Source organism: Megalops cyprinoides, chromosome 11, assembly GCF_013368585.1.
Source record: "Megalops cyprinoides isolate fMegCyp1 chromosome 11, fMegCyp1.pri, whole genome shotgun sequence".
In the NCBI taxonomy this organism is placed as follows: domain Eukaryota; kingdom Metazoa; phylum Chordata; class Actinopteri; order Elopiformes; family Megalopidae; genus Megalops; species Megalops cyprinoides.
Genome location: NC_050593.1, coordinates 11895083 through 11919562, shown reverse-complemented (window position 1 = coordinate 11919562; position 24480 = coordinate 11895083). Strand labels below are relative to the sequence as shown.

The 24480-nt window shown below is 46.8% G+C and overlaps 1 protein-coding gene across 1 annotated transcript in view; it reads right to left on the bottom strand.

The window, feature by feature from the left end:
• The window catches only part of LOC118785852 (partitioning defective 3 homolog B-like), a 212358-nt gene that overhangs the window by 88143 nt on the left and 99735 nt on the right, over positions 1 to 24480 (bottom strand). The window contains exons 13-15 of the mRNA XM_036540793.1: positions 18638 to 18770; positions 15135 to 15267; positions 14600 to 14766 (exon numbers count right to left, since the gene is read on the bottom strand). Of these exons, the coding sequence (XP_036396686.1) occupies positions 14600 to 14766; positions 15135 to 15267; positions 18638 to 18770 (433 nt within the window). The remainder of the gene's footprint in view (positions 1 to 14599; positions 14767 to 15134; positions 15268 to 18637; positions 18771 to 24480) is intronic.

Below are 24480 nucleotides of genomic sequence, written 5' to 3'. Positions count from 1 at the left end.
GCTGCTCTGCAGTGGACCGCATTCCTCTGTCTGCTACAAGAGTCACACACACACACGCACGCACACACGCACACACACACACACACACACACACGCACACACGCACACACGCACACACACACACACACACACACACACACGCACGCACACACACACACGCACGCACACATACACAACACACACACACGCGCACACACACACACACACACACACACAACACAACACACACACACACACACACACACACACACACACACACACACACACACACGCACACACACACACGCACGCACACATACACAACACACACACACACACGCACGCACACACACACGCACACACGCACACACACACACACACGCACGCACACATACACAACACACACACACACACACATACACAACACACACACACACGCACACGCACACACGCACACGCACACACACACACACACTCACACACGCACACACACACACGTGCGCGCACACACGCACGCACACACACACACACACACGCACACGCGCACACACACACACGCACACACGCAGATACACAAATGCACAAACACACACAACCAGAGACACACACACACACACACACACACACACACACACACACACAACACACACAACACACACACACACACACACACACACACGCACACATGCAGAGACACAAATGCACAAACACACACAACCAGACACACAAAGGCACAAGCACACACACACGCTCGCACGCACACATATAAAATCACTAACACACATTTGAATGCACTCGCTCACAAGCAATGCTGGCTCACCCCTTGAAACTGGTCTTGCATTTCTAAAGGATGTACTTTCATGCGCTTTATTTATTTTTTAAACAAATTCCTCTCCCATTTCTATAGCCATTCCTGGCATTGTTCTTTCAAAGCTCTGAGACGTCTCATCCATCTGTACTACAAAAAAAAAAAAAAAACCTAAAAGCAAGACATCTGCAAGCTAATATTTCATGGTTTGTCAGTGATTCTGAATTTGGCTTTTGGATGCATGAAGTAATACAGACAAGCTTTGGAGTCTGAATTATTTAAGCAAAGCTTCCCGACAGTGTTTAAAGTGGCCCATGCTGCAGGCAGATTACAAGGGGAATTGAGACGGCGTGTGTACCTCCAGACTGGCCCATCACAACGCAGCCCCCAGGCTGGGCTCCGTGCCCAGAACATGGCATACCATCTCAAGCAAGAGAACAGTGACAGGCTCACGGAGGATGCCCACAAGCCACTGAGACAGCAACCACAAACCAGAGACAGAGTACGCCTAGGATAGCGGAAGACCACCCGTGAGCCACCGAGAGAGTACCCACAAGCCAGTGGAAACTACCCATAAGCCCGTGGGAGAGCGCTCATCAGCGTGTGGAAGACTACCCATAAGATGAGAAGAGAGCAACCATAACCCACTCAGAGAGGACCCATAAGCTACTGAGACAATACCCATAAGCCACTGAAAAAGTACCACTGAGCCCCAGGGGTAAGGGAGAACACCCTCAATGTACTGGACAAAATTCAAATCTGAAAGGACCTTAAATTGCATTCAACACTGCAGTAGAAGACAAAATATGGCACATGTTAACACAGAAACAGAAGTTCTCTGGTGCACCCAATGGGGTTAGCATTATCCTTGTTGTCACAATTGTCTCATGTTGGAGGAAGCATGATGTGTTATTTTCATAAATTTATTTCAGTCCTTGCTGTAGAGTCCAGTGACCACCCTGCTTGACCTCCCTTCCTGAGACCTCAGAGGACAAGCAAGAGCCCCACGATTAGAGTCACCAACGAGGAGCTTGGAACTCATCATCTCAATTGTTCCATATCATGTGACCTTTCCATGGAATTTCACCATCTGATTTCACCATGTGATCCCCAACCCCCCATGTTAACCCCAACCCCCCATGTGACCTTGCCATCTAGCCAAACCGTTATCTTGACAGAACTAATGGCTTTACTTTCTTCATCAGAAATACAGTTTACTTCAATAATCTAAAACCTGAGTGAACAAAATGTTTGTACTGAAAACAGGTAACACCTACATTTGACTGCGAGTCAAATTTAAGGACAAACGTTGAATAATTCCAGGCCGTCGTCCCAGAGGTTTTGCAGTTCTACCCTTTAAACACCTCTTTATCTCTCTGCCCTCACTGTACATTACACACTTAGGGAAAGGACAATCTACTGGACACTGCCCAGCAGTTACACACGGCGAGTCAAACACACACACACACACACACACACACACACACACACACACACACACACACACACAAACCTATGGCCTCGGCATTCGGTTAATATAATCTGCAAATCGATATGATCAGTCAGGCCTACTTTTCTACCCTGCTCTCATAAAGACGTAGTTGCAGCACTTCCATCCCCTTGTCATTCTATTAAAATCCACCAAACAATTTTTTTTTCTTTTCCAGAAACAACCTTTACTGTCTGTACTGTCGTGCTCTTAAATGCACTGAGAGGATTTACAATGTATAAACAAACAGTTTATCACTCATAGCACCTCTGAACCCAATCTGAACCCAAACATGTTTATTCTTCATAAAAACAGACATTTAGTCCAAATAGTACATCTTAAGCTGTTATGACTTAGAAATTGATTTGCTCATTTTTGTTCTCTATGACTTTATAGATCTTCCCACGTCATATAATACAGTACACACTGTACCTTATTCAGACGACGTTAGCCAGGCCTTCAAAAACTTCACAATTTCCACAGGCATGAAATATTTTGAAAGGGAATATTTTCCGTGACTTCAGAGGACGACTGGCTGTGTTTTCTCTGGCGGTGAGGGAGTTGGGTTTTGGGGTGTGGAGGGGCACAAGGTCTGCGGCCATTGCAACGAGAAGGAAGGAATGGGGATGCCGATTTTGCAGCATGGCCTCTGACCCACCCCGGCCCTCCAGCCACTAAAAAGTGTCCCTTCTCCCCATCCTAAAAGCTGTGAAAGTAGTCATTTAGTTGTATTGTAATAATTACTGTTCTTCCCTCTTACAGGATGACAGGAAGAGATGAATTGGGCTGCCATCTCCACAATTTTGGCATCTTCCCCTTAGAGGATTTTACCTTCTCTGTCTTTGGCAGAAGTTTAAAAAAAAAAAAAAGTTGACATGTTTGCAGAATTTGGTAAAAATAAGGGGAAGGGTATTTGGAGAAGGAAAGAAGGAAACAGAACCATCTCAACCTCTCCCAGATTGCAATGTACACACAGCTTGTGCCTTTTAGCCCACCAGGGCTTTTTGTAGTGGGCCTTTCAATGACGCATTCTCTCTCCATCCTCTCTATATCTCAGTCACACTCTCCCTTTCCCTCTCCCCTTCTCTCTCTCTCTCTCTCTCTCTCTCTCCATCTCCTGTGACTCTATATGCCTGTGAACACAGGAGAACTGAGCCTTCTGAGACTGAGGTGTGGTCTGATTTTGCCGGGAGTTGCATGCTGGGATAGCATGTATTCCAAGCAGTCACGTGACACGAGAGCGGGAGGCGTGGGGTGTGGCAGACAGCGGACCCTTGGGAGGATATCACCTCCCCCCCCCAGAGACCTACGGCCCGCTCGCCAGGGGGGTTTTAGCCAGATTAAAATCAGGGAGCCGCAGCTCTTAAGACCATCCTGCTAATTAAATATGTCAAAGCTCATAAAGAACCATTTGGGGCCTTTATAAAGCAATGGGCCGCCGAACACACCGCGTCAGCAAAGCGTTCGGCAGCCTGTCAATAAACATTACTCTGCGAATCAGTAAAAACCCCGGCAAAATGGATCGTTTTATTAAACATATTACCGGGCTTCTCTTACAGCGGCGACGGAGAAAAATCACACAAGCCAGGAGAAAAATGCACTCCATTACTCAAGCTCAGGGCTCAAGCTCCCCTTGTCTTTGCTGTAGGGAAAAAATCCGGTGTTTGCATGCACGTGCGTGCGTGTGTGTGCGTGTGTGTGTGTGTGTGTGTGTGTGTGTGTGTGTGCGTGTGTGTGCGCGTGTGTGTATTAGCCATTCAGCACCATGATCGGCTTTAACATTCCAGACTGTTCGAATCACCAACAGCAAAATATGAAAAAATAAAATATCCCGATATGATCAAATAATACCAAATCTGTCTCTCCTGGATCAGAACTCATAAAACAGTAAGGAAAAAACCTCTTTGCTCCAATCCTCTCTTGGTTTTTATGTTTACCCCTTCGATTGTGAAGTTTGAGTGTGTCTGTTTTTTTTCTCCCTTCCTGCGGCTCTGCCTCTGAGAAAGTCATTAAGCTGCTCATTTTCCCCACAGGTTCCCGACACTGGACTAAAGCCTGAGGACTGTACTGGACTCAAATTTGTATCAGCCCAGCTCCCCTCTCATCTCTAAGACGGAATATAGCTCTATCATAGCGGGCGCACATGGCCTGGAGGTGCAGGTAAGAGGGATTCATCTCTGGAACTGGCCAGATTGACTGTAACTAACTTTGTTTTGGGGGTCCGTCGGGGGGAAGGGTGTGAGATGGAGCCGGGCTTGCGGAGCGAGCCGGACCATATGGCCACGGCATGTTCCATTAGCTGCAGGCCCACACAGAAGGTGCGTGTTCTACATGGCACGGGCTGCGGCAGGTCTGGTTCATTAGCGCGGACGCTCGGGCTCGATTTGGGGCTCCCTCTGAACCGAAAGCAATCAGGTCAACTGTGTCCAACACGCACTCCCTCTTCAATGAGGTGTCACATGTCTCCCAAACCAAAGTTTAGCGGCTCGTGTGCGGCTGTCGCGCTTGACGTGTTGCGTGTCCATGCTAGAAAGGCCATTTTGGGGCAGGTGCCTGAGCTGGACTGCAGGGACCGTTGACTGATTCCTACCCAGGTAGGACAGAAACCGCAGAGCGGTTGTGACAATTCGAATCAAGATCACGATGGTACCACGAGACAAGCCATGTGGCAACCAACGGTGTGGTGTGGAACACACTGACTATAATGAAAAGTGACAAAACTTTTCCAAACCCAATGAAATTGACGTACTTGTATGGAGGGAAAGTAAGGCTTTGCAGAACAAAGCAATCACTGTTGTTCAAAAGAAGTTCAATCTATTCAATGAGATCCATGCAGTGAAGCTGGATTGAGTTACTTAAAAAGTAAAGATATGTCCAAGCACAGAATGTAGTCATATAAGCTCCCGAAACTTCAACACATTTGTATTAGTGTGTGGATGGACTGATACTCAGGGGGGCTCTCAATCTAACTATGATGGTACTTTGGGTGTTAATTTAGAGGATTCTGTAGCCTCTTTCAGTAAAAACCTACACCTCATCGCTCATCAGCTGCACACCCCCCTTGGACCTATCACATCGCCGCCAACCACCCCCCCCCCGTCTCTCTCTCGGGACGGACGTGAGTCAGGAGGCGAGTCAGCCCCCCCGTGCCCAGCTGCAGACAGGTGAGGACAGCCCACCCCCTCTGCTCCTGCATCTAGGCTCCCTCCAAAATCGCTGCTCCCCTGGCCTCAGGGCCCATTCATCAGGGCCTAGCTGGAGACGTCCCCTGTGCGGTTAGGGAAACTCTCCGTCAGCATGCCAATGGAGCTGGTCCAGCTGCTGGCCTACTGTGTGTGCATGTGAGTGTGTGTGTGTGTGTGTGTGTGTGTGTGTGTGTGTGTGTGTGTGTGCGCATGTGAGTGAGTGTGTGTGCGTGTGTGTCTGTATGTGAGGAGTATGTGTGTGTATGAGGGTGTTTATGTGTGCGTGTTTGAATGTACATATGTGAGTGCGTTTGTATGAAGGTGTGTATGTATGAGCATGTGTACATTTGTGTGTGTGTGTGTGTGTGTGTGTGTGTGTGTGAGGACATGCACGTTCCCCTCCACAGACCTCTCATAGCTTTCATCTGCCACTGAGAAGAACAGAGAGAGAGAAAGAGAGAGAGAGAGAGAAAGGTGGAGAGAGGGGGGAGAAAGGCCACACACGGGATCAGGGCGCAAGGGAAAAACCCCCCCGGTCCAGTTAGAGTTACCTTTTAACGACGGGCCCTGTAACTGCAGCCACGGGCCAGCCGCTGCAGCTGCGATCGATACAAATCAGCTGCCACAGTTTCTCCTGCACACCTTGGGGAGGAGATAAGATCTCCCAGAGAGGAAGTGTAAGGGAGGCGTGTCTCTCCTGAGTGTCTGAGCAGAGGTGATGAGTGCACTCTGTTCACACCTGGCCAGGCCTGAACTCACTAACAGCAGGGGGGTGAGGTGGGGTGTGAGGGGGGCCTTCCAGCAGTCCCTTCTCTGAGATGCTAAACTACTACGCAAGGCATGGAGAACGGCAACCAAACAACTTCGCACCGACAGAATAGCAGTTTTAGAGTGGGGCTACTTTCACCTTCAGTCTCACTTGTTTTCTCAGCGTTGGACAAAAAGCTGAAAGAGAGGTGATGCTGAATCATGTCAAAGAAGGATTTGGTTTGGGACCATCTTTCCATATGGGAGTTAAGCAGAATTTACTGTCATGCCATGTCAATCTGGACGTGGTACAGATTCACAACGCCATGTGGATGGAACATACATGATGGAACATACGTTTCCTCACAGGCAGTTTCTGGCCTAAACGTGGAACACACTTCCCTCCAGCCCCACCAGTTGCCTGTTACGTTTTTTAATGATTTAATGGGGCAGGCATTTACTGGGCCAGCTACGCTTCTGTGTAAAGGCACACGTCTGCGGTCACTCTGCTGCTCGCCACATTTGTGCCAGAAATATGAAAAATGAGGAAAGGAAAAAAAAAAAACACTGGAATAATCCAGTTTTCAGACATAGGTTCTGGGGGACCTTGGTTTTAGTATGAGCTCTCTCTTGGCCAGGCCCCGAAGCGGTACAGCACACGGCCGCCATACACGCTCCCTTTCATGTCCGACACTGCAGATCACTTCTGTACACAGCCGAGTGTGAATGCGCGATTACACAAAGGTGGCTGAAATTCCGAGAAACACCACAGCGGATTTACACTCCCGGAGAGGGGGGGTGGAAGAGGAGGAGGAGGAGGGCAAGTGGGGGGGGGGGGGGGCTATATGTTTTGGGAATTTTGACAAATATGTACATTGTGAAGTTCTGGCGAGGAGGAACAGCAGCTTGCAGCTCTAATCCAGAGAAACAGGATTTAGTAGGCCGAGAGGCAGCTGCCAGAAGAGAGGCACCATGGGATACAATAATAGCTTTTCATTACATTGCAATTTCTTTAAAAAAGCCTTTTTTTCTTTCTTTTCCATGAAGTCACTTTTCCCAGCAGATGAAACAAAGAAAAACAGAGGAAGAGAGAGCGAGAGAGAAAGAGAGAGAGGCAGCGAAAGAGCATTTTTTATACTAATATTTATGCTGGTATGTAAATTATTGTTGTTTTCATTATTATCACTGCATCATATATATCACATTTGGAGCTCTGCTTTGGCAAGTGACACAGTGGAGCCATGCCAGCAAAGAACAATGACTTTACTTTGAATTCAATTTAAATCTCAGCGACAGAAAGAGAAAGAAAAAGAAGAAAAGAGAGAAGCTTTCAGGTCATTTTATTGTATCAATGAAAGACAGAAAAAATTACATTTTTCTTCTCCTTTTAACATTGGGGGAAAAAACAGTTCGGTATCACATTTGTACAGATGCAAGATAAAGATTAACGCATAAACCCCCTTCCCCATCTATTCCACAAATGCACCCCCCATCTCCCTGAAAGGCTTAGAAAGAGTATATGTAATTTATAGGTCTACAAAGACTAAACTCTTAATAACTATGACCAAGACAGACAAACGTTTATCGGGAACCTTATTTCTCAAGTTAACAATATTGACATTTTTAACACGTTTTACAAACACAACTTCTGGCTTTTTTTGAAAGTCCATAATTTGGCCCAAAAAAATTGAACTCCCTGTGACAAATATGAAATCAGAATTCCCAGGCTTTCATGACCATGCACTGTACATAATTTGATTAATCGACTCCACTCAATAAAACTATGAGCTCATGTTCCCACCTGATGACAGCACAGACACCCCCCCCCCCAGACTGCTGGGTCCAGATGTGCCAGATGTCTGTTTCCGTTTCCACTGTGTTCCAGGAGTGTTTCTCCACCTCCTTTTTCTGGGGTCAGGGAATAAATCCAGTGTTTTCCCCCAGTTGGCTCTGGGGTTTTCTGGTTTTTCAATTCCATCTGGAGAATGCACTGAGTCTGGCGCTTTGTGATAATTCACTAATAAAAATGCTCTATAGCCACTACATTTGGATGGACTGACTGATGTCTGTTCGTACTGAAGCCTCATGTGCATCCTCCATTGAAGATCTCTCATACAGGTATCTCTAGCTACCTTTCCGTGAAAAGCATGCCTCTGAAAACGATGTCCGCATTGAAAGGTAAACCCCATCTCATCTCATTACAAGCACATACAGTCCAGATACACACCTAAACCCAGACTCATCTACACCTTCTCTTAACCTTTTATTCTCTTCTCAACTTAACACTTTAAATCCAAAGCCAAACTATGAAGGGTTGAAACACTTCCTTTTGTGTAGAAACTGGGTGATGGGCAAAGGTTTAGCACTGCAACAGCTTTCTCTTCGTCCACATCCCCCCATCCACAAACACACACGCTGACATACAGTATGATTACAGCGTAACCACAGCCACGGGCCAGCCTAACCTTAACCCTACAGCAACCAGTTCCATTCAAGTCATTAGCAGTGAGAGGAATCTGATACACAGCTGGAAACTGATAATTACGACATTGTGATGATGTCATAATAATGATGCTACAATAATTTCGAAATGACATCATAAGGTCACAGTATTGTATTGTAATGACATATTTACGGATCAAGGAAGCAAGTTCATTGATGAATCCAAAAAAAGTGAGTCATTTGGTTTAGTGCAGGAGTAGAGCTGGCCTCGTCTGTTGGCTGAGGTTAATGCAAGTCAAATGAATACAGCTGTTAATGATTTAAGATAAACTAAACAACAGCTCCATGTTCTTCTCCCTCAATAATTGACTTCCTGTTTTCTACGGGCCTGGGAAGGGGGCCCTGATAAATGGACGGCTCGTAAAGAGAACTCAGATAGTAAACAACACAAGCAAGTGAGGAAAACATAATAGTAAAAAAAAAACTGGATTGTGTCTGACAGAGTCGCTGACTTAACTGCTGCGTGCTGTTAGTAATCCCAAACTGCTTTACAGGAAGAACTGAGGCTCGCAAGACTGAAATGATTAGTTTTGGCAAACAGATAAGGTTCTAGCCCTTTTGAGTTTCTGGATTAAGAACATACAGGATTACAGTTCTTTCTCTGCAGGGGCCTGTTTGGGTTGGACTGGTTGGAAGATTCACTGCGAGTAACTATAAGAGGTGCGGCAAAAAGGACGAGACCAAAAACTCAATTATATTAATTTTCGACCATGAGATGTTTCACCACTTATTTGCATGTCTATTAAAATGCATGTTACTTCACAAAAAGAAGAAAGACGAAGAAGAAGAAGAAATCCAGTTTTGTTCCTGCTCATCTATATTCATGAAGCGGAACCTAAGAACCCTGCATAAAACAACACATAATTCATTGATATTATTAATTTCCCTGCCTGAAAGAGTGAGTGAATGCAGATCTGTGCAGCGAATCATTATTTGCACAGAAAGAAGTTTCAGAGAGTGCATTAAGAAGTGCACTTTCCTGGTGTGGGCGAAGGCACGGAGTGGACAAGTGGAGCCCTTCAGCCACAGAGGCCACTCAGGTCGATCCTACAGAGGAGAAGCGGTCAAACCCCACAGCCACCGTCATTACACTTGTCTTCAACAAGGTCATCCCACGAGTGAGAGTGGGGAAGGCACCACACCGCATAACAGAACAGGTTTTGTTATTGTTATTACACCCGGTGAAAGTCTAATCAGGCCACCTTGGCCTGCCATAATGCCATAATGCGACACAGACTTACATATCCTCGTACGTAGTGGCGCTCAAACCCTGGCCTGGGTCCCCACACAAACCTGGGAGGGGCTGGCGTGCAGACAGGGCTGTGATTATGATTTTATGATGACTGACATCATCTTACAGAGCAATCATTACACTGGTATGTAGAGGCTATATTTGCATTATCAAGCCACCTCCACTGACTTTAACATCAGGTTACAAAAAATTTGTCATCCTTCAGAAGAGTGTACAAATAACATAATTTCCTAAATTTAGCTTGTCTTTTTTTAAAGTATCTTTAGCTAGCCAAAAAAGGATACCTAGTTATTTCTAAATTTAAAAAAAGCAATGTCCGCCCCAACTTGGAAAGTCAATGTAGTTTATAATTTGTAGTTTATAATTTGGGTCCAGTAATGCTCCAACTGTACTCTCCACACAACCTGAGGAGAGTACATTGGGAGAGTACATTGGGTACAGTTAAGCTCAGTTAAATTTGTGGGATATACCCATGAGGGAGAAACATGTTGGTTTGCCAAACAGAACAATGTGGTGTATTGTACAATGTATGTTAAAGATTTAAAGGGAAATAAAGTTCTGTGAAGTGACAAAACTGCTGTACACAATGTCCCAATACTTTCATAATCACATTTGTAGAAAAGACACTTCCTAGCACTTCTAGGTTACACGTTATTATGACATTATATGTCTATTTGTGACGGATCACAGTACGACTCGATCTTGTTGGGTCGCCGATGAGAAAGCCTGTACAACACTGCTGTAACCTCATTTGAGGCAGAGTGCTTCTGTAAGAAAAGGGATAGAGACAGAAAGAAATGGAGAGAAAGAGAACGAGGGAGAGAGAGCAAGTGAGAGAGAGAGAGAACAGTGAGACGAGACTACTGTAATGAAATCCAATCACTCGCCTGTGTCGGCGCTGGTGAAGCCTTGCGCCGAAGGAACCCAATATGGAAACCTAATGACCTGTAATTGAAAATCTGCTGCATCCAGTGTTTTTTTTTTTTGAACAAAATGAAATATTCCTCATTTTGTGTCTAATGAAAAAAAAAGTTAATAGGGTCATCCTTAGCAAATATGTGGAAGTGTGCTGCAGTGTTCCATTTTTATGGTGTGCATTCAATTTTTAGAGAGCGATCAGACCCATCACGGCCATAAAGGGAATGACTTCCAGAGGGCGATGTTTCAATTGCATCCCGCTGCTGCCACTGCTCTCCTTACAGCACGCAGCTTAGCAGTCAGACGCGCACGACAAACCCCCCCCCCGTCTCTGGCTAATGCACCGCAATCTATCCCCCAAAGCTAGCTCCCTGTACACTGCAGTGCCAAAAACACTGAGCCACACGCCCTGCCTCAGTGCGAAACACCCCTGCCGGGATCTGATCGCCCTGCGTCAGTGTTAACAAGCACCCCCTGCCAATGTCTGAGAACCACTGTGACTCGGTGGTAAAAACACTGCACCCTGAAGTCAGCGAATTTTGAAACTTGGACAAAAACACATCGCAATCAGACCTGTGAATCACTCCAGCTCGGTGTTAAACATCACACACCTGGACCTGTGCAGTTCACCTCCGGTGTGCTGCCCTGCACTCTCAATACCACAGTCAGCAATGAGTCTATGGCAACCACAGGCCTGAAAAAGAACCACAGACAGTGTGGTGCTGTATCAGGTAGTATGAGACACCATGGAACACCTGTATTAGAGCTTTATTATTCAAATCTTTCTACTGCTGGAACAGAGGAAAGATTTTTTAAAATGATTGTAGCTATAACTGTAACCTTTGTAATGCCCTTACCATGAGCTCTTGCCAAAAGTCTTAATTCCATACGTGTAGTGATTGTTTACTAAAAAAAAAAACAATCTACACACTGCTAAAATGCTCCTGAGTGGTTTTGTGTGCAAACAGAGATACCATGAACGACGTTTTATTCTCTGGGGACCTTTTTGAGGTCCTGGCCTAGCTAACGCTACTTTTCTCAGGGATGTTCTAATCCAGCACCAACAATTTAACGATATGTGCATAATCATTTATTATGGTGTTTCTCATTAATAAAGTACTAGTACAACCACTAAAGCGACCTCTACACCTACAATTACTAATGCTGCTGCTACTACTACTAGTGTTATGAATTCACATGAGTTCACATTATTATAGTATATAGGAATACATCATATACTGTAACAGGGGAAGGAGTGAAGGTGACCACGGCATATTTCTGGGGGTCTGAATGTAGTGTGATAACCTCAGCCAAGCCCTTGGAGTCCCGCAGAAGGTCTTTTTCCTCAAGCCGTCATTGTATACGTTAATTCCCAAATACTACCGCAAACTCCTGAATGTATATTTTACCGAAGTCTCTTGAGATCTATCCAAGCAACTTTATTTGTTTATGTATTGAGTTATTTGTCAGACACTCCAATCCCAAGTAAATGGCAAGGGCATGATGGAAAGATATAACAAATGCACATCACAGAAGCAACAACAACATCACAGTAACCAGGTACAGAACAGCCAGGGACACATAAATCTGGACAACAATGGAAAAATATGAACATTCAACGTTCACTGCTTTAGCAGACAAATAAGACACATCTACACTTCAGAGCAACACACGAAAGCTAATAATGATCTTTAAGAGCAACCTTATTACTTTATTACTACCTTATGTTAGTGATGGGGGAGTGAGGCCTCATGTTATGAGCAACTCACTGAGTTGAATGAATCACAGTGCTTTGCTATGGAGAGCAAATGTCTTGGATTGGCTCATATGAGTTGGTGACAGACAGCATATGGTAGCTCCACCCATAATGAAATGAAGCCTCACTGTCCCATTACTGCTATATATAACAGCGTTCAGCACTAATAAATAGAGGTATCATTCTAACATACCACAGTAACAAGTCTGGTAACATATATACTCACAGTTCTAATTCACAGTGACATCTATACTAGATTTCAATCATGGTTTGCAGTGATCAATTATAAGCTGTCAGGTGTAGGTTAGACAGGTATACGAGGACTCAGAAAACAAGAATTATGTTTTGTGTCAGGTTTTTTCACATTGAGTTTGCCTGCTTTCACCTAATTTAATCACACAGGCAACACCTGTGCTCAAAGCTGGAACTCAACATAGGGACCCACATGCAGCGTGCAGGAGATAATCTGAACAGACGAGCTCGGTGCATTTTTACCGGCCACAGCTAGAACGCAGAGACGCAGGAGGACAGCTGCGTTCTCCGTCCCCTTCGTTCGGACAGCAGAGGCCACCCCCAGAGGCCACCCCCCCCTCCCCGCCTCCCTGGCTCTGCCCCCCCCTCCCCTCTCCGAGCTCCGCGCTTACACTGCGGCGCTTAAAGCACTCGGCGCTTTGCGTCTGTTTCCGGCTCTGCTTCGCGCTGCTGTGATTAAGAAGCGCACAGTAACAGCGCAGCCTCCCCACTGGCGTCTCACTCCCCAGTGGCTAATCCCCCCCCCCCAACTCCCACACCCCCCCACCCCACCCACCTCTCGCTCCCACTCGCTGCGTGTGCATTGCGATGCGAGGGGCGGGGGGGGAGTACTCCAGAGTACAGGCAGAGGTGAATATTACTACCCTCCGGATTTCAATTAAAAAGAAGATTTAAAGTTTCTATTATTCATGAACAGGGGACCCTATTCCGGATATTCATTATTAATATTACCGCCCTCATATCAAAGGCATCCAATTTCATGCAGAGCTTTTTTCCCCCAAGCCCAAATTGCCTCCGGTGCCGGGGCTGAGCGGAACTCCTCCGCCGGCTGCCGTTGGTGGCCGCGTGGGCCGCGCGGCGCCCGCCCGTTGCCGGCGCGTCAGATTAAGAGCGCCGACACACTCAGAGGTGTTTGTCAAAATGCGCTCGCGTGACGCCCGGACTGTTGCGTCTCTGCACGGGATGCCTCTCTGACGGAGGCTCCGCTTATTAGATTTGCGATATCCGAACGCGAAGCGCAGATTAATTGCGTTATGTCTAAGAGGCGCATTGATCGGGTTCCTGACATGCACTTAAGCCACATGGGCTGCCATTTAATATCAAAAAGAGATTACTTTGGCTTCCTAAGTGCCTGTTTTATTCCGCACATTTTTTTCCCCCCTCTGAAATAAAAAGCTATGGAAAATGCTTTCAGCGATGTGACTAAGTGTGTGTGTATGTGTGTGTCTCTCACCTGGTGCGTGAGAGACTGATATTAAGCTCAGAGGAGTCCTGCATTAAACCCTCAGGGTCAACAGCCAGCTCATCTAGGGGACAAACATCTATGTTTCTTCACTCTGCAGTTGCCTAGCAGACGCTCTTATCCAGAGCAACTCACCTCGTATACAAATGTATACTGCTGAGAATTCAATAAGACAATGTAGGTTAAGTACCTTGCCCAAGAGTACATCAGTAAGTGCCCTAGCAGGGAATTGAACCTGGAACCTTCTGATTGTGGACCTTGCTCCTTACCACCTCACCACACTCCTGCCCACCGACGTTTAGAAATGCGAGTCCTCGCACTCCCTCTCCCACCGCACCGCTCTCTCTTGAACCGCCGGGCTAGGATGGGAGTGGAGAGCCCATTCCCTCGCCCCCTTCGGCAGTGTCCGTTCTCTTTAAAATTTAAGCAGGGCGTGCGGAACAGAGAGACGCTCTCTCCCTCGTGTGCGTGTGTGTCTATGCGGCGCAGAGACTGGTCCTGGATCAGTGTCTGCTCTCTGAGGCGCTTCCCGTGCCTTACCCAGGTCCATGCTCTTGGAGGACTTGACGTGGTGGTGCAGCGGCACCCTCTGTGGTACCGGCTCGGCAGGGAGCGAGCCGGACTCCAGCTCCGGACTGCGGGAAGAGACACAGATTTGAGCAAAAGCTCAGTTTCAAATTCACGTCCTGCGCCTCAAACGGGAAAATCCGTGACCGTGTACTGTGTCGTATTCTCTACACTCCTTTTTTCTGGTGGCTTTCTTTAATCTTTTTATCTAACAATGAATCTATCTCTGACAGTTCAAATGAGAAAAGTGGGGCTTTGCATTTCTGAAATGCCGACATTACTTCCTGATGGTAAGTACACCTGTTCCACATTAGCAAATATGAGGTCCATTAATCTTTCCATTACTGTGTCTGCACAACCACGAGGCGCGCTGCATACTGTGTGGGTATTACAAAAGTGAAAATAAAGTGTTTTTTAACAGCGGGGGGAGAGTCACCTGTGATTGGAGTACAGGTGGCGAGGGCCGGAGTCCATATCCTCAGCAAGTCGAGGGGGAAGAGGGGGGAGGTCTTCTTCATCATCATCATCCTCGTGCGTGTTGTCGTGGCTCCCGTTCGTCACGCTGAATGCTGTTGGGCAGACAGGATTACGCAAAAGTCACTAAGTGGCCCATGTGTGGGACGTGTTACGCACACTGACCGTGCATGAGGGACTAGAGGAATGTAAAGCTCGCCTTCTTACCCCAGCAGAGTGACGTAAAATAACTTGGACTACGTTAACCACACTGAATTCTGATTTTAGCATCCGCACACAGGTCGCGTGGCCAGGTATCCAATTTATTTCCACATATTCAAGTGGACCAAATGGGAACTGAAAAGGTACAACTTCAAATGTTTTCTGCTGTTCACACTGCTCTAAATACATGAACTGGGTCGCATATGAGGGAAAATTAGGCCCCTTTTAGCTGCAGTCTGAACCTAGGCTAAGAGTCTGGAACATGACCAGGGCCCATATTAAATATATGGTTCCTTATTTTCTAACATAATCTTTTTTCGCTATTGATTTTAGCAAATGCAAAATTCATATTGCATGAGTTCGGAAAAATAACCCTCTGTGAGTGAGCCAGAGGTACCTAGCCGCTCCTTTTTCATTTGGGAGATTGTTTTGTTCTTTAGGAGACAATGACTCACAGCAGGCCTTTCGAGGAAAAATGGAGAAAGATTAAAACCTGCATTGCAAGGAGAGAGATACGCTACAGGATATAACAGAGGGTACAGATGAATGAGTGAGTGAGTGCATGTGTGTGTGAGTGGGTGGGAGGATGAGTGGGTGGGTGAGTGGATGAATGCGCAATGGAATGAGGGAATGAATGAGTGAGTCTACCACCCCTTGGGCCACCTGCTCACAGTAAATAATTAAGTTTGTCCTGTTCTCTGTAGCAATAAAACCTCACAAGATGTAACTGTGAATTATTACGGAATCCAAAGAAGTCGCTTTTGCGGGTATTGCATTTGCCCAGGACCGCAGCGCATATGGACAGCGTGCACACTCGGCTGTCTGTGGAGTCGAAGGCCTGCGCTGTGACACAGCAGGAAGGCTCGACAACCTGATACACTGCTGGGATCAGCATATGTAAAAACAGTCATTTTTAAAAATGTCCGATTCTGGTGGCTGGTTATCTATAGCTATATTAGATTTCATCTGTTTGGGTGGTGTGCTGAGAGAGTGATGTATAACTCCTGCACACACTCCATCAGCCCTCGCTGAAGATGAAGCGATGGAAAACTGAGACTGAGCACCTGCTGGAACACCACACACACACATGCACGCACACACACACACACACACACACACACACGCACAAAAACATACACACACATACACGAATGCACACAAAGCATGCACACACAATACATACAAACACACATGCACACACACGCATGCACGCACACACACCAGACACACACACAGACAATGTACACAAGCACACTCACACACACATACATGCACGCACGCACGCACGCATACACACACATGGAGTGACTTATCTGCGTCTCCTCAGGGGCACGGAAGCAGAAATAAATAAAGACTTTCCCGCGAAGATGATGAATCAATAGATCTGTTCACAGCGGCTGGGTTATTAATGGCAGAGCCTGGCATTCCCAACCTTCTGCTTCTCAACTTCTCAGATAAGTGTTGCCTCTCAGCTCCAATAAGAGCAGTTATTACTGTGCACAGGTTTCAAACAGCAGAGGCACAGCTCTGGCGGCAGCATGACTGTGCTAATGAAGATGATCCGCACAAGGGAGCCATCGATAGTTTGCAGCCTGTCGGGTCTGCACAGGTAAGTGTTTAAAGGAGGACAGATCCTCGCAGAAGACTTCCTCCAGGCAGTCTGTGGTAATCGGACTCTCTGAGCTATCCAACCTGTCAGGGCAAACGTCACAGAGAAATCTCCACCCACACCCCCCTTATGTGGAGGCGTTATATGTGAACGTGTAAAATACCTTTCCTTGAGGTAAAAATATCTTCAAACCAAGCTTACACAAGGAAAGGTTTACCATTATAAGTGCACAGCATAAAACGTGGACATTTATTTTCATATTTTCATGTCCATAGAGCTGTTGCCATGTTGAAAATAAGAGCTTTGTCTTAAACTGCACAAAATATAAAATTCACTCGAACCAGTTCATCCTATTTTTAGCCAATCCCATATACAGCGCACATAATAATGAGTGTACTGTACAAATATATCCTACTGAGAATACATTTCACCAGCATAATCAACTAAAGGTTTACTAGATAAAAGCCATATAAAAATACCAGAGGATGCAGTTAATTATTTTTTCTACTTAATGGCAACAATACCCTGGACCGCATTCCTATAATTGTGCTCCTGCAAGTTGTAAAGCATGATGAAAAAAAAAGCACATTTTAAGAATGTCCTTTTAAACTTGTGAGACTACGCTTATTCATTTAATGAACCATAAAGAAGCACTGGTGGAGAGGGGTTTGGCCGCCTCTGTAAAAACGGCTCAGATCTGAGAGACAGAGTCATTTGTAAGGTTCCTTCCCCAAGACGCTGCCAGAATCTAAACGAGACAAATCAGAGCGGGTTGTAAATGACGGACGGCGCATCTTCCGAATTCTCGGGGGCGAGCCGCCGCTTCGGGAGGAGCTTTACGGAAGCCTTACTCCCGTGGGCAGGTGCTGGGAGAGATCCTCGAGGAGAAACGTGGACCTTCCGGATTTGAAAGGAGGGTCCATACGAGAGGCACCGCACACGGGACACGCAGCCCAGTCCCCACTTCATCCACTCAGCCATAACATGCTATAAACACCCTCCCTGTTCAACGTATGAGCGGGGTGACGTTTCTGCTAATATGTTCAGTGTGTACATGCAGATATCTGTATATTAATTTGTTTTTGTCAGTACTATGTTGAGAATTGCCTTGTGCATAACCTCTCCCTGAAAAAAATAGCCCACAAGGAACACCAGAGTTATCTGATTCTGATTTGTATGTACAATATCTTAATCACACATAAACGCTACATACAATTATAGGGTATTGCATCGTGACATGTATCTTATCTGAAATCAGCATACTTTACATATATCTTTGGATTTTCACTGCAGGCAGTTTGGGATCTGTTGTCACTGTATAATTGTTCTTTCTTCCACGCATCCTTTTTCTTCCACTGTTTCCCTACAGTAACCTCTGAAGCACTAGGTGACTATGCCCTTGTCAACATGTACCATGGTAAACGATATTTAATTTATTGACTGATTGATTGATGCATTGTCTGATGCAGGGAAGGGTGGATACATACAGACACAGGGATGCACTAACAAATCGACAGACAGAAAGACCCACAGACAGACTGGTACGCACATGCACACACACACACACACTCACACGCACACACACACACACAGCCATGTTTAGCACCTGCTGGCAGAGACTGTGTGCATGATGGTGTGTGTGCTTTGCAGCTCACCTCCGGCTTTCCCGTAGATGACGTTGGACACCATGGGGGGCTGGGCGGGGCCGTTTGATTTGCTGGTCGTAGGTGGGTGCGTCAGAGGTGTGTCTGAGGCCTGCTTTGGAGTGTTCGCTGTCTCCTGGTTCTCCTATAGAAAAGAGAGAGTCAAAGCAGAAAGCATTACAGCAGTGGGAATGCAGTCACAAATACCCTAATTTTGGTATCACGCAACATTTATGGACATTTAGTAACAAAATGCCACCCACACACGCACACACACACACACACACGTGCACACGCATACACACACACATACACACACACACACACACACACACGCGCGCGCGCACGCAAACATGGACACACACACGCGCACACGCACGCACACACACATGTGCGCGCACACACATACACACACACACACACACACACGCACACACACACACACACAAACACACACAAACACGCACACACAAAAGAGAGAGGAAGTGAGGACTGTATATAAACCTCAGGCATTCTGGATGTGGCAGCAGTAAGCAACCATACAAACAGCAGGGCCGCTCACACACAGACTAAGTGGCTCCCACTCCCAGTGATTTACACAGGGAGGAAAAGGCCAGCAAAGCATCCCCAGCCATTGAGCACCTGCTCCAGTCTTGTTTTCTAAATAATCGCCGCATTTTCTCCACACTGTGTCTAGGTCTGATAATACATAAAAGGGGAAAAACAGCATTTATGATGTGAATATGAAAGCACTCTGCAATCCAGCCACTTTGGTTAAGCTGTCAGTTGTCTGAAGGATTTGAGCCACTCAGCGAGATTTACTGATTTCCTGTCTGTTTACCCAGCAAAGAGAAGTGATTCATTTCATTATTCTGCCCCAGGCTAAAGTCACTTCACTATACATGTTAATGGAACTGGCAGCTTTACACTGGAGACGACAGTTACACTCTGCACATGGGATACTGGCTCTGCTGGGACCACCCACACCAGCCCACATGCCTTTGTTAACTGCAGTGTTAGCAGAGCAAACATATACTGCCAACGACATCATTAGGGCTGTAAATCTCACTATCTTGAAGGGGAGGGAGTACAGCGGAGAGAGGCGTGGGGATGGGAAACGGACTGATGGCCTTTAACTCGGGGTCCTCTCAGGGCAGAGAGTGTGATGGTGATGGAGCGGCCTGATGCCTCTGTCTTCCTCGCTTTTCTTTACTCCTCATTTCCGTTTCTTAAGTTGTGTTTGTGCTTGTACCTGTGTGTGCCTATGTGCAAGGAAGAGTGTGTGTGTGTGTGTGTGTGTGTGTGTGTGTGTGTGTACAATTCACAGTGTTCATGTTTGCACTTTCTGTGTTATAACCTTTAGATCTCACTTGCAAGTGTCAAACAGCAGCTACACACTGCCAGAGTAACAGCAAAGCAATCTTACAGAGGTCCTGAGGCACCTGCAGAACCACCTGTGAGGGTTACAGTATCAAAGGTGCAACCATCTCCCTTTCACCATGGGTCACTTCTAACAGTGCTGGTGGCCTTCTGAATACTCAAGTGTGTCACACCACACATTAAAGCAGTGTGTAGAGATGCCTGGCCGCTGTGTCACCTGTGTGCGGTCACTCCATTAACTATGAACAATCACTGCGTTAGCGGCTTGCAATTGCTGCGTTGGCTGTGCTTTGCCGCTGTGTGAGCTGAGCGCGGTTGCTGCGTTAACTGTGTGCTATCACAGCACAGCCTGTGTTAGCTGCGTGCTATCACAGCGCTGTCTGTCGCCACGTTAGCTGTGCGCTATCATAGCGCTGTCTGTGCGCGGTCACCGCGTTAGCTGTGCGCTATCACCACGTTAGCTCTGCGCGGTCGCCGCGTTAGCTGTGCACTATTACAGCGCCGCCTGTCGCTGCGTTAGCCGTGCGCTGCTGCTGCGCTCCCTTGTGCTGCAGTGGAGAAGCGCCCGCCGCAGGCTGTCAGGAGAGGAGACAGTGACGGCGGGCAAATGAGATTACAGCGGATCAATGAGGATTCCCTGGCCAACTTCTCCATTTGCCTTTTTTTCCCCTTAAAAAAAGGAGAACACGGAGCTTGCAATTTCACAAAGAGGATGCGAGTCAGAAAATGTGAGAGCATCAAAAGAAAATTAACAGGAAATTGAGGAGGTAAAGGCAGAAAAGAGAGGAATGTTTCAGAGGCGCGGCACATCGATGCAGAGGAGGCAGTGGGGTGGGGGGGGATTCTGCTGGTGCAGCAAAAGCTGCTGGTCTGACTGATTGAGCTATCCCACAATGCATTGGGAATATCATTTTTAGAGTAAGATGGTGACAATATAAAAGTGAGGGAAGCCCTTCCCTACTGACCCTGCCTTTTTACTGCAAAACACCAGGGCATAGTTCCAAACCTCTCCTGTGCACCACCATCTTTGAACATTTCCTCTGCAATACAACAATATTAACTACTCTCTGCTTCATTATTTTATTTTTTATCTTTACCTGTGGTGACTTTGGCACTTCATTACATTTTTTAAAGGCAGAATTCAGTGATGGCACAAAGAATTAATGACCAATCAATGTATCCTTCAATAAGTGAATCCTCCAATTGCTGTGAAAGGCATTTGGAGGAAAGCATTCAGTGGATCACACAAAGACCAAACATGTCCGATTTAGCCTGGTACACACACCAAATAAGTTTTCATTGGCTATACAGTACCTCAGTACAGTACAGTACCTGCCACACAACACAGGCATTCTTGTAGAGAGGGCTGAATAAAATGCACCATCACCTGATAATATCATAGGTTTACCCAGAGCCCCTTCTGCTCCTCAGTGCAAGTCATAAGTAATGCTCTACTATGACACCAAGAATCTTCGGGGCTTTATAGGTGTATAGGTATCAGCCTTTTAGCACAGAGGTAGTTCTCTCTGAGGAGCGGATGTAGATCTTTACCGTGTGTGTAGTGGCAGCTCACGATGGAGGAATTTTTGCCTCACGGCCTGCGGATTCATACGCTGTTAGGGGCACTCAAAGACCAACCCAAGCAATTACACAAAAACCATAACTGTGGTATGGGCGCAGAACGGCGAAACCACAGCCCGAATGTATTAACACGGTGAGCGTTACGGGCAGAGTGGTAGAGGAGAGGAGAGAGAAGGACGGAGGAGGGGGACGAGAGGTGGCGCGTTTCCCATGCTCCGTGGCACCGTGTCGGAGTGTGCATCTCCAGCAGCCCCTCGCTTCGTCTCTGCAAGCGCTGATAACCATGGCGACCCCCTCGGCTCCCAGCCTCGGCAGCGTGAGCTTAACTCGTGCCTTAATCAGGGAACAATGGGGGCATTTCAACCTGCTGGACAAAGCGCAGGCCTGGCACAGGACCCCCCTTAGACCCCCCCCTCCACAGCTCTTGAGCCCCAAACCCATCCTCTGGCCTGTGGGGGGGTGGCAGGGGGGGGGCTTCAGGCCCCGATTCAACCACATTTCATTATCAACTCCCCCGGTGTAATCAGATTATGATAGGGACGTCAAAGATGGATGCTTTCAAGTCCTGCTGAAAGGATGTGATTAGATCTGGCGGTGCAATAATAGCATTTCCCTGCAGACACCAAAGAAGGGAAGAGAGAAGAAAAGGAAAGAGAGAAAGGAAGAGAGGAGGGAAGGAGAGGGGAAGAAGGAGAGGAGAGGAGGAGAGAGGAGGGGAGAGGAGGAGGATAGAAAAAGAGAGGGGAGGAGGGGGGAGAGAAAAGGAGAGGAGAGAAGCAGGGTACTCTTACCAGAAGAGGGATCACTGCACCAATAGGCTGAAAGCTTCAGGATCTATTCCAAGGCTTTTAAGTCCAGCAGTACCTTAATCTCACCCTCCCTCCCTCACTCCCTCTTGCTTTCTCTCTGTGTGCTATTGCCCCCTACATTTTTGTAAAATTATACATAATTGAATTATGCAGACACTGCTCATCTCTGATGTTTCTGAGGACACTAGCATGCTATTTACGATAGGACCCCAGTTCTGTTTTTCAGAGAAAACATGAAAAAAAACCTCTTACAAGAATGCCACAGCCATTTTGGACAAAAATGAAGAAAAAAATGCTCCCTTCTGATTTCGATCCAAGACCACTTCATCCTGCCGGTCTCCATTTTCAGGAGAAATGCTTGCCGACAGCGTATTTTAATAATTTACATCCAAATGGACAAAGCAAAAGTGTGTGTGTCAACAAAACCTACCATTTGTTGCTTTTAATGCAATCATATAATTGGCCGGCATTAATTTGTCAACATTCGGGGATTTTTTTCCCCATTCAGTGCCAGGGGCAGTCAGAGTAAATAACTTAATTCCGATTCCTAGTTCGGCTCTGCTCTGTTTGAAAAGCACAGCTAACCACATTTGTTTAGACACACCCACTTGAGAGATTTCCTGCTTGAGTGGGTTTTGAACAATACTACATTCATTCCACTTTAATATTTTTTTTTTCCAAAAACCGATGGCAGCATAAAAACACCATTAAGCTGTAAGGTAGCACGGTTTCACACCCGGTGAAAAAGCATGTGTTACTCCAGCTGTCTTTGCTTAACTAAGAAACGCTTTGAGCAAAGAAACGCTGAGGTACAGAGTGAGTGTTTTGTCGCGTTGCACCCTTCCACCCATCACTGCAGGACCGGCCATTAAATACTGCAGTTCACTCGACCCCTCCCTCACACCCCTCCCACATCGCTGTCTCCGCCAATACACATTTGCTCTGAGAGAGAGCTGGCCCCTATCCAGGCCAGGCGGGGAGGCTGCCTTGCTGCCTCACGAAGTGCGGTTCACTGCCATCCCAAAATCCCCCACTGTTTCGGCTGAACATCAGTCACCGGGCCCCCGAGGCAGCCAATAAACATTAATCTTTATTCTAAGAGAACAATAATGGAAGGCCCCGCCTCCTCGTGCCCACGGGCTGGCAGTCATCACTACTGGTAACAGTAACCGTAAACCCACAAACCCCAGGGTGCGGGCCTCAGCGCCCCTCCCCAATTACACAGCAGTTAGGAGCCGTATGGGATGGGATGCAGGGCGGAGCGCCCTGGGATGAGCACTTGACCCCCGAGTCTCTCTCTCTGCTCCAGCTGGAGAGAGGGCCAGGGAGCGGCCCTGCTCAGAGAACACGGGGCTCTGCATTACAGCCAACGAGAAACAAACTGAACTCTACATCCTTTCTTCATGAGCTTAATGGACTTTCCTTGGGCCTAATTCTCAGCTATCACTCCCCAAATGAAACTGCCCCATCTAATATAGTACTGAAGATTCTGCATGAGATATTTTCAATAATTTAAAAGAGTCTAACTGTTACTGGGGTTCTACTTCAGCTGAACAATGAGTTGGAAGGCAGGGTATGTGTCTCGGTAGCACTGACAGTGAGAGGGCAGGAAGGTCTCTGAGTGGCAGAGGGGATCGGCTGCAGGGTACTTTTTAAATAAAGTCATTTAATATTAAGAGTATACAATGGCGCAGGGTCCACTGATCCATGGCTCACAGAGAGACACACGGCAGTGAGAGAGGAGTGAGAGAAGCGTGAAGTCTCCACACTGTTCATCCATTCCTCACCACATATTCCCTCCACAGACATGCAAACGTGCACACACAGTCACAGACACATGAACGTTATTTTGTGCATGCATGCGCATGTGCGCACACACATACACAACTCTCACACTCGCACGCACACACATACACACGCTCACACTGTCATACACACTCAGACACTCGCACTGTCACACACTCACACACTCACACACTCACACACTCACCCACCCTCATATATGCTTCAGTGGCCAGGGCCAGCATTCACCTTCACGCTTCACACAGTACGCTGGTATGTACTGGCCCTTTTTGAGTGAATGCC